Source organism: Salmo salar, chromosome 17 (assembly GCF_965601325.2).
Source record: "Salmo salar chromosome 17, fSalSal1, whole genome shotgun sequence".
NCBI classification, from domain to species: Eukaryota; Metazoa; Chordata; class Actinopteri; order Salmoniformes; family Salmonidae; genus Salmo; species Salmo salar.
Window position 1 is genome coordinate 24,463,524 of NC_138307.1, and position 14,403 is coordinate 24,477,926.

The 14,403-nt window shown below is 45.7% G+C and overlaps 1 protein-coding gene across 1 annotated transcript in view; it reads left to right on the forward strand.

Annotated features, from left to right (window-relative positions):
- Positions 1 to 14,403, forward strand: part of LOC106574802 (DNA-binding protein SATB2) — a 48,572-nt gene that overhangs the window by 19,107 nt on the left and 15,062 nt on the right. The window contains exons 4-10 of the mRNA XM_082963638.1: positions 669 to 795; positions 1,998 to 2,121; positions 5,114 to 5,216; positions 10,155 to 10,205; positions 10,493 to 11,073; positions 13,775 to 13,999; positions 14,154 to 14,160. Coding sequence (XP_082819764.1) covers positions 669 to 795; positions 1,998 to 2,121; positions 5,114 to 5,216; positions 10,155 to 10,205; positions 10,493 to 11,073; positions 13,775 to 13,999; positions 14,154 to 14,160 — 1,218 coding nt within the window. The remainder of the gene's footprint in view (positions 1 to 668; positions 796 to 1,997; positions 2,122 to 5,113; positions 5,217 to 10,154; positions 10,206 to 10,492; positions 11,074 to 13,774; positions 14,000 to 14,153; positions 14,161 to 14,403) is intronic.

The following is a 14,403-nucleotide window of genomic DNA, read 5'->3' on the forward strand; positions in this document are numbered from 1 at the left end:
TCTTTAGATCCAGAGATATCTCTCAGAGCTCTCTATATGATGTATATCTATTAACTCACCTGTCTTTAGATCCGGAGATATCTCTCAGAGCTCTCTATATGATGTATATCTATTAACTCACCTGTCTTTAGATCCGGAGATATCTCTCAGAGCTCTCTATATGATGTATATCTATTAACTCACCTGTCTTTAGATCCAGAGATATCTATTTGGGTTAATTAAACAATCATTCATTTGAATGGGGCGGTATTAATTGGCGTGTGACGCAATCTCCAGCCTTGACCTGTCCTGTCCATCAGTGATGTTGTCTCTTGCACGTATATCCCTGCTATAAAAGGCTTTGCTGGGTCTCTGTGTTTCTTCCCCAGGCTGATAAGGGTTAGGGTTGATAGATGTGGGGAATCAGGTCGGTGCCTCTTCCCCAGGCTGATAATACATTAATAGATAACACTCTTTATCTCACTCTTTATCTCTCATTGTTAAACCGTGAGTTTTACAGCCACTGAGGAAAATATAGAAACATTATATCTAGGTTTTCACATGTACAGGCACACACACATACAGACTTTGTCGTCTTCGGCAACCTTAAGAAATGAACCCCCAGGTGAATGTGTAGAAACTGAAAATGGCAGCATGTTGATGACATCATTGTTCTGCCTCACCTCCAGGCATCATCAAAGTGGGCCGCTGGAACCCCATGCCCATCCATTTCCTGACTGATGCCCCCGAGGCCACCGTCGCCGACATGCTGCTGGACGTCTATCACATGGTTACCCTCCGCATCCTACTGCAGAGGTCAGTGGGGCCGGAGGGGAGTGTGTGTGTGTGGTGTGTGGTGTGTGTGTGTGTGTGTGTGTGTGTGTGTGTGTGTGTGTGTGTGTGTGTGTGTGTGTGTGTGTGTGTGTGTGTGTGTGTGTGTGTGTGTGAGAGAGAGAGAGAGAGAGAGAGAGGAGAGGGGGGTTGGGAGAGAGCAGGTTTATTGATATGAAAAGCAGGTTTATTGGGATGAGTCTTGTCCTGGAGGCAGAACTGAGCCGTTTCTGCTAGATGGGCCAGCTGCAAAGTCAAAATGGGAAATATTGTAAAAATGTATGAAAACAAAAATGCAGCTTTTTGATCTTAATTTAAGGTTAGGTTCAGGCATTAGGATTAGCAGTGTGGTGAAGGTTAGGGATAAGGTTAGGTTCAGGCATTAGGGTTAGCAGTGTGGTGAAGGTTAGGGATAAGGTTAGGTTCAGGCATTAGGGTTAGCAGTGTGGTGAAGGTTAGGGTTAAGATTAGATTCAGGCATTAGGGTTAGCAGTGTGGTGAAGGTTAGGGTTAAGGTTAGGTTCAGGCATTAGGGTTAGCAGTATGGTTAAGGTTAGAGATAATGTTAGGTTTAAAATCAGATTTTATGACTTTATGACAGCCAGCTAGTGAGCACTCTGCAGAGCTGCCTCCAGAACAACATTCATGACGAAAAACGCTAACCTGCACTTACAGTGAGTCACTTATCAACAGTGGGTAATGGTAACCGTCAATAATGTTTGTTTAATAGTGTTACCATGGTAGTACCACAGCACACTATAACAATCCACCCTGGTTATGACTTTGTTGATAGGAGTAGATAGTCTCGCTATCATTATGGCCACTGTTTGATATCAGGTTAGCTGGCACCAGGATGACAACACATACACTAAATAGGTGCCGTGAAATGTGTTGTTTTACAGGGTCAGCCATAGTAGTACGGCGCCCCTGGAGCAAATTAGGGTTAAGTTCGTTCCTCAAGGGCATATCGACAGATTTTCACCTTGTCGGCTCGGGTATTCAAACCAGAGACCTTTCGGTTACTGGCCCAATGCTCTAACCACGAGGCTACCTGCCACCCCATTGGGTGATCGTCATGAAACCAGTTTTAAACATGTCTAAAGCAAAAATCATAGATCATTCTGAGGACTAAGATGTGTACTTTTTGGCCAAAGTGCATGTGGTAATGAATCCAACCCTGGTTCCAGCTTTTCCAGGCTGGAGGATCTACCATCAGAGCAGTGGAACCACGCTACGGTGAGGAACGCCCTCAAAGAGCTACTGAAGGAGATGAACCAGAGTTCCCTGGCCAAGGAGTGCCCTCTCTCTCAGGTAGCAGCTTATGTCATGTCATGTCATGCAACTTAGTCTCTGGCTTAGGTTGTACTGCATTGTATTAGCCTTATAGTGGTGGGGAATCATGTGCCAAGGAGGGCCCTCTCTCTCTGGTAGCATCTTATGTCATCTTATGTTATGTCATGTCATGTCATGTTATGTATCTTAGTCTCTGGCTTAGATTGTTTTTCATTAGCTGCAGGAAGTGGTGTGCTTTTCTTACATGGCGTTCAAATGACACATGACTTCCTGTGTACAGATTCCAAAACAACAACGCAGATCTGTTTTCTTCCGTATGTGACTGTGTTGTGGTGCTCCAGTCCATACAGTATGTGACTGTGTTGTGGTGTTCCAGTCCATACAGTATGTGACTGTGTTGTGGTGTTCCAGTCCATACAGTATGTGACTGTGTTGTGGTGTTCCAGTCCATACAGTATGTGACTGTGTTGTGGTGCTCCAGTCCATACAGTATGTGACTGTGTTGTGGTGTTCCAGTCCCTACAGTATGTGACTGTGTTGTGGTGTTCCAGTCCATACAGTATGTGACTGTGTTGTGGTGTTCCAGTCCATACAGTATGTGACTGTGTTGTGGTGCTCCAGTCCATACAGTATGTGACTGTGTTGTGGTGCTCCAGTCCATACAGTATGTGACTGTGTTGTGGTGTTCCAGTCCATACAGTATGTGACTGTGTTGTGGTGTTCCAGTCCATACAGTATGTGACTGTGTTGTGGTGCTCCAGTCCATACAGTATGTGACTGTGTTGTGGTGCTCCAGTCCATACAGTATGTGACTGTGTTGTGGTGTTCCAGTCCATACAGTATGTGACTGTGTTGTGGTGTTCCAGTCCATACAGTATGTGACTGTGTTGTGGTGTTCCAGTCCGTACAGTATGTGACTGTGTTGTGGTGCTCCAGTCCATACAGTATGTGACTGTGTTGAGGTGTTCCAGTCCATACAGTATGTGACTGTGTTGTGGTGCTCCAGTCCATACAGTATGTGACTGTGTTGTGGTGCTCCAGTCCATACAGTATGTGACTGTGTTGTGGTGTTCCAGTCCATACAGTATGTGACTGTGTTGTGGTGTTCCAGTCCATACAGTATGTGACTGTGTTGTGGTGTTCCAGTCCATACAGTATGTGACTGTGTTGTGGTGTTCCAGTCCATACAGTATGTGACTGTGTTGTGGTGCTCCAATCCATACAGTATGTGACTGTGTTGTGGTGTTCCAGTCCATACAGTATGTGACTGTGTTGTGGTGCTCCAGTCCATACAGTATGTGACTGTGTTGTGGTGTTCCAGTCCATACAGTATGTGACTGTGTTGTGGTGCTCCAGTCCATACAGTATGTGACTGTGTTGTGGTGTTCCAGTCCATACAGTATGTGACTGTGTTGTGGTGCTCCAGTCCATACAGTATGTGACTGTGTTGTGGTGTTCCAGTCCATACAGTATGTGACTGTGTTGTGGTGCTCCAGTCCATACAGTATGTGACTGTGTTGTGGTGTTCCAGTCCATACAGTATGTGACTGTGTTGTGGTGCTCCAGTCCATACAGTATGTGACTGTGTTGTGGTGCTCCAGTCCATACAGTATGTGACTGTGTTGTGGTGTTCCAGTCCATACAGTATGTGACTGTGTTGTGGTGTTCCAGTCCATACAGTATGTGACTGTGTTGTGGTGCTCCAGTCCATACAGTATGTGACTGTGTTGTGGTGCTCCAGTCCATACAGTATGTGACTGTGTTGTGGTGTTCCAGTCCATACAGTATGTGACTGTGTTGTGGTGTTCCAGTCCGTACAGTATGTGACTGTGTTGTGGTGCTCCAGTCCATACAGTATGTGACTGTGTTGAGGTGTTCCAGTCCATACAGTATGTGACTGTGTTGTGGTGCTCCAGTCCATACAGTATGTGACTGTGTTGTGGTGCTCCAGTCCATACAGTATGTGACTGTGTTGTGGTGTTCCAGTCCATACAGTATGTGACTGTGTTGTGGTGTTCCAGTCCATACAGTATGTGACTGTGTTGTGGTGTTCCAGTCCATACAGTATGTGACTGTGTTGTGGTGTTCCAGTCCATACAGTATGTGACTGTGTTGTGGTGCTCCAATCCATACAGTATGTGACTGTGTTGTGGTGTTCCAGTCCATACAGTATGTGACTGTGTTGTGGTGCTCCAGTCCATACAGTATGTGACTGTGTTGTGGTGTTCCAGTCCATACAGTATGTGACTGTGTTGTGGTGCTCCAGTCCATACAGTATGTGACTGTGTTGTGGTGTTCCAGTCCATACAGTATGTGACTGTGTTGTGGTGCTCCAGTCCATACAGTATGTGACTGTGTTGTGGTGCTCCAGTCCATACAGTATGTGACTGTGTTGTGGTGTTCCAGTCCATACAGTATGTGACTGTGTTGTGGTGCTCCAGTCCATACAGTATGTGACTGTGTTGTGGTGTTCCAGTCCATACAGTATGTGACTGTGTTGTGGTGTTCCAGTCCATACAGTATGTGACTGTGTTGTGGTGCTCCAGTCCATACAGTATGTGACTGTGTTGTGGTGTTCCAGTCCATACAGTATGTGACTGTGTTGTGGTGTTCCAGTCCATACAGTATGTGACTGTGTTGTGGTGCTCCAGTCCATACAGTATGTGACTGTGTTGTGGTGTTCCAGTCCATACAGTATGTGACTGTGTTGTGGTGCTCCAGTCCATACAGTATGTGACTGTGTTGTGGTGTTCCAGTCCATACAGTATGTGACTGTGTTGTGGTGCTCCAGTCCATACAGTATGTGACTGTGTTGTGGTGCTCCAGTCCATACAGTATGTGACTGTGTTGTGGTGTTCCAGTCCATACAGTATGTGACTGTGTTGTGGTGCTCCAGGTCCTTATAGGTCTAGTATTACACAGTAAACACTCACTAAAACATACACTATATTCACCTCTCTCTCTCTCTCTCTCTCTCTCTCTCTCTCTCTCTCTCTCTCTCTCTCATCAGAGTATGATCTCTGCCATAGTCAACAGCTCGTACTATGCCAACGTGTCCACCTCCAAGTGCCAGGAGTTTGGCCGCTGGTACAAGAAGTACAAAAGGATTCAAGGTGAGGTGTGTCCCCTCTTGGCTCCCGTAACCTTACACATTCAACATGGACAATAAGATGTCATTAGCACCTTCCTATATGCCTCTCCTCTATAACATTGCCTGTCATTGGCTGGGATCCTAACTTTAAGTCCTTAGGTTGACCCAAGTGTTGGGCCCTCCTTTCAGCAGACAGTTATCATTGGCTCTTGAGTAGTGTCGGCTCAAGCTTTTGGGGGCCTAAAGCAAGACTTGATTGTGGGGGGCCATCTCCCGCCTTGTAGCTCAAAAACTATATTTTGGTATTTGTTTTAATTGGCCACTTTTGATACAGTCCCAAAACGTTTTGCATGTCAGCAGTCAAGCTTTCAAGATACTGGACTTTCAAGAAGCAAACTGTCATCGGCCACATCATGATGATGATGCGTTTTGCAAGTCACAGTTTGGTTCTTAAAAGTCCAATATCTTCAAAACTTGACTGCTGACATGCAAAACGTTTCGGGACTGTATCATCAGTGGACTAATGATTTTCCTATAAGTCCATACACAGAGTCTGCTTATAGGAGATACAGCAGTACTAAGAGACTAGATACCCCACCATGATGCATGGTATTAGAGACAGCTCTATAGAGACTAGATACCCCACCATGATGCATGGTATTAGAGACAGCTCTATAGAGACTAGATACCCCACCATGATGCATGGTATTAGAGACAGCTCTATAGAGACTAGATACCCCACCATGATGCATGGTATTAGAGACAGCTCTATAGAGACTAGATACCCCACCATGATGCATGGTATTAGAGACAGCTCTATAGAGACCCCACCATGATGCATGGTATTAGAGACACTCTATAGAGACCCCACCATGATGCATGGTATTAGAGACAGCTCTATAGAGACTAGATACCCCACCATGATGCATGGTATTAGAGACAGCTCTATAGAGACCCCACCATGATGCATGGTATTAGAGACAGCTCTATAGAGACCCCACCATGATGCATGGTATTAGAGACAGCTCTATAGAGACTAGATACCCACCATGATGCATGGTATTAGAGACAGCTCTATAGAGACTAGATACCCCACCATGATGCATGGTATTAGAGACAGCTCTATAGAGACTAGATACCCCACCATGATGCATGGTATTAGAGACAGCTCTATAGAGACTAGATACCCCACCATGATGCATGGTATTAGAGACAGCTCTATAGAGACTAGATACCCCACCATGATGCATGGTATTAGAGACAGCTCTATAGAGACTAGATACCCCACCATGATGCATGGTATTAGAGACAGCTCTATAGAGACCCCACCATGATGCATGGTATTAGAGACAGCTCTATAGAGACTAGATACCCCACCATGATGCATGGTATTAGAGACAGCTCTATAGAGACCCCACCATGATGCATGGTATTAGAGACAGCTCTATAGAGACCCCACCATGATGCATGGTATTAGAGACAGCTCTATAGAGACTAGATACCCCACCATGATGCATGGTATTAGAGACAGCTCTATAGAGACTAGATACCCCACCATGATGCATGGTATTAGAGACAGCTCTATAGAGACCCCACCATGATGCATGGTATTAGAGACAGCTCTATAGAGACTAGATACCCCACCATGATGCATGGTATTAGAGACAGCTCTATAGAGACTAGATACCCCACCATGATGCATGGTATTAGAGACAGCTCTATAGAGACCCCACCATGATGCATGGTATTAGAGACAGCTCTATAGAGACTAGATACCCCACCATGATGCATGGTATTAGAGACAGCTCTATAGAGACTAGATACCCCACCATGATGCATGGTATTAGAGACAGCTCTATAGAGACTAGATACCCCACCATGATGCATGGTATTAGAGACAGCTCTATAGAGACTAGATACCCCACCATGATGCATGGTATTAGAGACAGCTCTATAGAGACCCCACCATGATGCATGGTATTAGAGACAGCTCTATAGAGACCCCACCATGATGCATGGTATTAGAGACAGCTCTATAGAGACTAGATACCCACCATGATGCATGGTATTAGAGACAGCTCTATAGAGACTAGATACCCCACCATGATGCATGGTATTAGAGACAGCTCTATAGAGACTAGATACCCCACCATGATGCATGGTATTAGAGACAGCTCTATAGAGACCCCACCATGATGCATGGTATTAGAGACAGCTCTATAGAGACTAGATACCCCACCATGATGCATGGTATTAGAGACAGCTCTATAGAGACTAGATACCCCACCATGATGCATGGTATTAGAGACAGCTCTATAGAGACCCCACCATGATGCATGGTATTAGAGACAGCTCTATAGAGACTAGATACCCCACCATGATGCATGGTATTAGAGACAGCTCTATAGAGACCCCACCATGATGCATGGTATTAGAGACAGCTCTATAGAGACCCCACCATGATGCATGGTATTAGAGACAGCTCTATAGAGACCCCACCATGATGCATGGTATTAGAGACAGCTCTATAGAGACCCCACCATGATGCATGGTATTAGAGACAGCTCTATAGAGACTAGATACCCCACCATGATGCATGGTATTAGAGACAGCTCTATAGAGACTAGATACCCCACCATGATGCATGGTATTAGAGACAGCTCTATAGAGACCCCACCATGATGCATGGTATTAGAGACAGCTCTATAGAGACCCCACCATGATGCATGGTATTAGAGACAGCTCTATAGAGACTAGATACCCCACCATGATGCATGGTATTAGAGACAGCTCTATAGAGACCCCACCATGATGCATGGTATTAGAGACAGCTCTATAGAGACTAGATACCCCACCATGATGCATGGTATTAGAGACAGCTCTATAGAGACTAGATACCCCACCATGATGCATGGTATTAGAGACAGCTCTATAGAGACTAGATACCCCACCATGATGCATGGTATTAGAGACAGCTCTATAGAGACTAGATACCCCACCATGATGCATGGTATTAGAGACAGCTCTATAGAGACCCCACCATGATGCATGGTATTAGAGACAGCTCTATAGAGACCCCACCATGATGCATGGTATTAGAGACAGCTCTATAGAGACTAGATACCCCACCATGATGCATGGTATTAGAGACAGCTCTATAGAGACCCCACCATGATGCATGGTATTAGAGACAGCTCTATAGAGACTAGATACCCCACCATGATGCATGGTATTAGAGACAGCTCTATAGAGACTAGATACCCCACCATGATGCATGGTATTAGAGACAGCTCTATAGAGACTAGATACCCCACCATGATGCATGGTATTAGAGACAGCTCTATAGAGACCCCACCATGATGCATGGTATTAGAGACAGCTCTATAGAGACTAGATACCCCACCATGATGCATGGTATTAGAGACAGCTCTATAGAGACTAGATACCCCACCATGATGCATGGTATTAGAGACAGCTCTATAGAGACCCCACCATGATGCATGGTATTAGAGACAGCTCTATAGAGACTAGATACCCCACCATGATGCATGGTATTAGAGACAGCTCTATAGAGACCCCACCATGATGCATGGTATTAGAGACAGCTCTATAGAGACCCCACCATGATGCATGGTATTAGAGACAGCTCTATAGAGACCCCACCATGATGCATGGTATTAGAGACAGCTCTATAGAGACTAGATACCCCACCATGATGCATGGTATTAGAGACAGCTCTATAGAGACTAGATACCCCACCATGATGCATGGTATTAGAGACAGCTCTATAGAGACTAGATACCCCACCATGATGCATGGTATTAGAGACAGCTCTATAGAGACCCCACCATGATCCATGGTATTAGAGACAGCTCTATAGAGACTAGATACCCCACCATGATGCATGGTATTAGAGACAGCTCTATAGAGACTAGATACCCCACCATGATCCATGGTATTAGAGACAGCTCTATAAAGACTAGATACCCCACCATGATGCATGGTATTAGAGACAGCTCTATATAGACCCCACCATGATCTGTGGTTTACATAATCTTTTAATGTCACCCTTAATATAGCAGAGAAAACCAAACACTGTCAGCCTCTAATCAGAAGCAGCCGCCAGCCACTCCACACTGGGAGATCCCCTTACACACACACTCAGGGAAACGTCACACAGGGGCATGGGCATGGGCACACACACACACACACACACACACACACACACACACACACACACACACACACACACACACACACACACACACACACACACACACACACACACACACACACACTCAGGGAAACGTCACGGCACGGGCACACACACACACACACACACACACACACACACACACACACACACACACACACACACACACACACACACACACACACACACACACACACACACACACACACACACACACACACACACACACACACAGGGGCAACACATACAGAATGCATGCACACTTGGACCTCATAGCAGACCATTTACCCTCTCCTTACTCCCTCCTCCCTGTTTAACGGTGTCATTCCAACATGGAGGCAGATCAAAGTTGACACCAGACCACAAACACAGCTAGAAGTGGGAGAGGAGATAAATGGTGCCTGTGGTCTGACAGGGGAGAGGGAGGAGTAGTGGATCAGGTTCCCTACAGCCCATAGTATTCGTTCTGTTCTGCTCTGCGGCCCCAAAAGCCCTCCAGATGTTGTAAAACGGGGAATGGGACGTTCCCATTGGATTAGCGTAGTTACCTCAGAATCTGATTGGAGGATCTACTTGTCAGTCTTTGGACCTTCTGTTGATGTCAATTACATGGCTGGATGGATAAATGCATGGATAAAAGATGGATGTAGTTCAATGCTGTGTAACCTACCTACTGTGTCGTACTGTACCGTATAAGTGTATCGTTTTGTTAACCAGTCTGATATATAGCATGTGACTTCACTACAGGTGAATACCTGGAGAAGATGTGGTCAGGACGGGATAAACCTGATATTAAAGGTGAGTTGGAAGGAACACCCATTACCTGAATATATATTTAGTATCTGAACAGTATATAGATGGTATTGAGATCTCTTCAGACCTCCTGTCACCACCATGTCATCTCCTGTATATAGATGGTATTGAGAGCTCTTCAGACCTCCTGTCACCACCGTGTCATCTCCTGTATATAGATGCTATTGAGATCTCTTCAGACCTCCTGTCACCACTGTGTCATCTCCTGTATATAGATGGTATTGAGATCTCTTCAGACCTCCTGTCACCACCATGTCTGTTTGTATCTGCAGTGGAGAGGGACAGCATGTCAGACGTATGTGGCCTGGGACAGCGCCCCCCCCCTCACCTGACCCCACCAACCCAGCTTGTAGGGTTACCCCTCAAGGTTGGACTAGGGGACCCCCAAAACCCCAGCCAGCAACAGGCCTTCCCCCACCCGTCTCAGCAGCACTCACCCCACGGCCAGCACCACCCCAGCCCACCGCCCAGAGGCCAGGCGCCCCCTCCCGGTCCTCCGGCCTCCCTCCAACCATTACTGGGCCCGGGCGGTCTCCTCTCCCCCCAGCTCAGCCCTCAGATGGTCAGGCAACAACTGGCCATGGCCCACCTCATCAACCAGCAGCTAGCTGTTAGCCGCCTGCTAGCCCACCAGCACGGTCCACAGGCCCTCCACCAGCAGCAGCACCAACAGTTCCTCAACCACCCACCCATCCCGCGCTCCTGCAAAGCCCCAGGAGGCCTCACCGATCCTGGGATGAATCCGTCGGCCGTGGAGGTCTGTCCGGACATCTACCATCAGGTCAGAGAGGAGCTGAAGAGGGCCAGCGTCTCTCAGGCTGTGTTCGCCAGGGTGGCCTTCAACCGCACACAGGTGAGACATCTACCTCCACTTCCACTTCTACTTCTATTTCTAAGCACTGAAACCTCCACTTAAGTTGAACTTTCATTTAATATCCCATTGACATCAATACATCAATGAAGTTAGGCTTCGCCCCTATAACTGTAAGGAGTGGTTGCGGGTCTGATTTTTTCAGGATCTTTGGTCCACAGCACTAAAAGATCCGGAGCCCCCGAAGCTTCTGCACATGTTTATAGTCTCTACTTTACACAGAGAACAGGCTACTCAGAGAACAGGCTACTCCGAGAACAGGCTACTCAGAGAACAGGCTACTCCGAGAACAGGCTACTCCGGGAACAGGCTACCCCCCGAGAACAGGCTACTCAGAGAACAGGCTACTCAGAGAACAGGCTACTCCGAGAACAGGCTACTCAGAGAACAGGCTACTCCGAGAACAGGCTACTCAGAGAACAGGCTACTCAGAGAACAGGCTACTCAGAGAACAGGCTACTCCGAGAACAGGCTACTCAGAGAACAGGCTACTCCGAGAACAGGCTACTCCGAGAACAGGCTACTCAGAGAACAGGCTACTCCGAGAACAGGCTACTCCGAGAACAGGCTACTCAGAGAACAGGCTACTCCGAGAACAGGCTACTCCGAGAACAGGCTACTCCGAGAACAGGCTACTCAGAGTCAGAGACCAGGCTACTCGGTCCAATGGTTCTGGTGTTGTTTAAGAAAGTTAGATCAAAGCAGAATCAATGTCTGCCAGATCACATAATGATCACAGTATTCTACATAACACAACCCAATATAATAGCCTAGTATAACTTTACTGGAAGACAAAAACAACAGCAAATTGTTTTCTCATGTGGCCAAAACTCAACAGCGCCGCCAATGGGCAAAATATACAGGTAGGCTAGGCTGTAGTTTGTTAGCACCATCTGCTCTAAGATTCGTTCAATCAGTCATTCAACACAACACTGTAGGCTACTTCTAAACAACACTGTAGGCTACTTTTAAACAACACTGTAGACTACTTCTAAACAACACTGTAGGCTACTTCTAAACAACACTGTAGGCTACTTCTAAACAACACTGTAGGCTACTTCTAAACAACACTGTAGGCTACTTTTAAACAACACTGTAGACTACTTCCAAACAACACTGTAGGCTACTTCTAAACAACACTGTAGGCTACTTCTAAACAACACTGTAGGCTACTTCTAAACAACACTGTAGGCTACTTTTAAACAACACTGTAGACTACTTCTAAACAACACTGTAGGCTACTTCTAAACAACACTGTAGGCTACTTCTAAACAACACTGTAGGCTACTTTTAAACAACACTGTAGACTACTTCTAAACAACACTGTAGGCTACTTCTAAACAACACTGTAGGCAACACTGTAGGCTACTTCTAAACAACACTGTAGGCTACTTCTAAACAACACTGTAGGCTACTTCTAAACAACACTGTAGACTACTTCTAAACAACACTGTAGGCTACTTCTAAACAACAATGTAGGCTACTTCTAAACAACACTGTAGGATACTTCTAAACAACACTGTAGGCTACTTCTAAACAACACTGTAGGCTACTTCTAAACAACACTGTAGGCTACTTCTAAACAACAATGTAGGCTACTTCTAAACAACACTGTAGGATACTTTTAAACAACACTGTACACTACTTATAAACAACACTGTAGGATACTTTTAAACAACACTGTAGACTACTTCTAAACAACACTGTAGACTACATCTAAACAGCACTTTAGGCTACTTCTAAACAACACTGTAGGCTACTTCTAAACAACACTGTAGGCTACTTTTAAACAACACTGTAGGCTACTTTTAAACAACACTGTATACTACTTCTAAACAACACTGTAGGCTACTTTTAAACAACTCTGTTGGCTACTTCTAAACAACACTGTAGGCTACTTTTAAACAACTCTGCATCACATCACACTAAACGCATATCTCCATGAAACTGACTGAGATCAAATGGTTACTATGCAGAATGATGCTGCATGGATGTTTAACCGGTAAAACTTTAAGAATTATCATGCACTATTAAATGCAGTGTTGTTTTTGTCTTCCAGTATCGTTACACTAGGCTATTATATTGAGTTCTGTCATGTAGAATACTGTGATCGTTATGGGATCTTGCCGACATTGATTCAGCTTTGATCTAACTTTATTAAACAACAACGTTCACCAGAGTAGCTGATACACATGTGGTGTGCACATGCGCAGAAGCTTCGGGGAGCTCTGGATCTTTGAGTGCAACGGACTACATATCCAGAAAAAGTGGGATCCACGGCCAGAACTGTGACCACCGTAGTTTTGAAGGGTCTCAGAGTTGGTTTGTCATCAGTAGAGAACTGTCTAAAACCCTAGCATGTCATATGAGAGTTCTGAAAGCTGAATATAATTCCACTGCACTGATACTGACTGTTGAGAAAACCCAATACACTGACATAGGGACATTCCTACCTAAAGAGAGTAGAGTAGAGTAGAGTAGTGTAGAGTAGTGTAGAGTAGAGTAGAGTAGAGCAGAGTAGAGTAGAGTAGAGTGAGAGAGAGAGAGAGAGAGAGAGAGAGAGAGAGAGAGAGAGAGAGAGAGAGAGAGAGAGAGAGATGTAATGAGAGAATTAGAGTATGAAAGGGTACTTGGAGGGTCCTTGCTAAGAGACCTGACATTTGGGCGCGTGTTTGTGTCTCAGGGCCTGCTGTCTGAGATCCTTCGTAAAGAGGAGGACCCTCGCCAGGCCTCCCAGTCACTCCTGGTCAACCTCAAAGCTATGCAGAACTTCCTGAACCTCCACGAGAGCGAACGCGACCACATTTACCAGGAGGAGCGTGAACGCAGCATGAACCCCAACCTCAACCTAGGCAACCTGACCCCAACCAATCAGAACTCCAGCTCCACTGGCCAGCGACTCACACAGGTACACATACATACCCAGGTGTCCTCATGTGCGTTGAATAGGAACACTAGGGAATAGCCACAACAGACACACACATCTACAACCACACCTGGGTTTAAATAGTATTTATATTTTCTCTCTAATCCTTTGAGCATTTGATTGAGCCTACATGAAGTGCCAGGGTGGGTGGGGTTTGCACTTTTGGGATTGTTACATTGGGTCCATTGAGTCTGGAAATCTCAGTGAAGTGAAGTTTAAGTATTTGAAAGAAAATAAATACTATTCGAGCCCAGGTCTGGCTACAACCCACATCACACACAGACACACCCCTGCCAGTACACTAACAGGTAAACACTGTAGTCACATCACACACAGACACACCCCTGCCAGTACACTAACAGGTAAACACTGTAGTCACATCACAC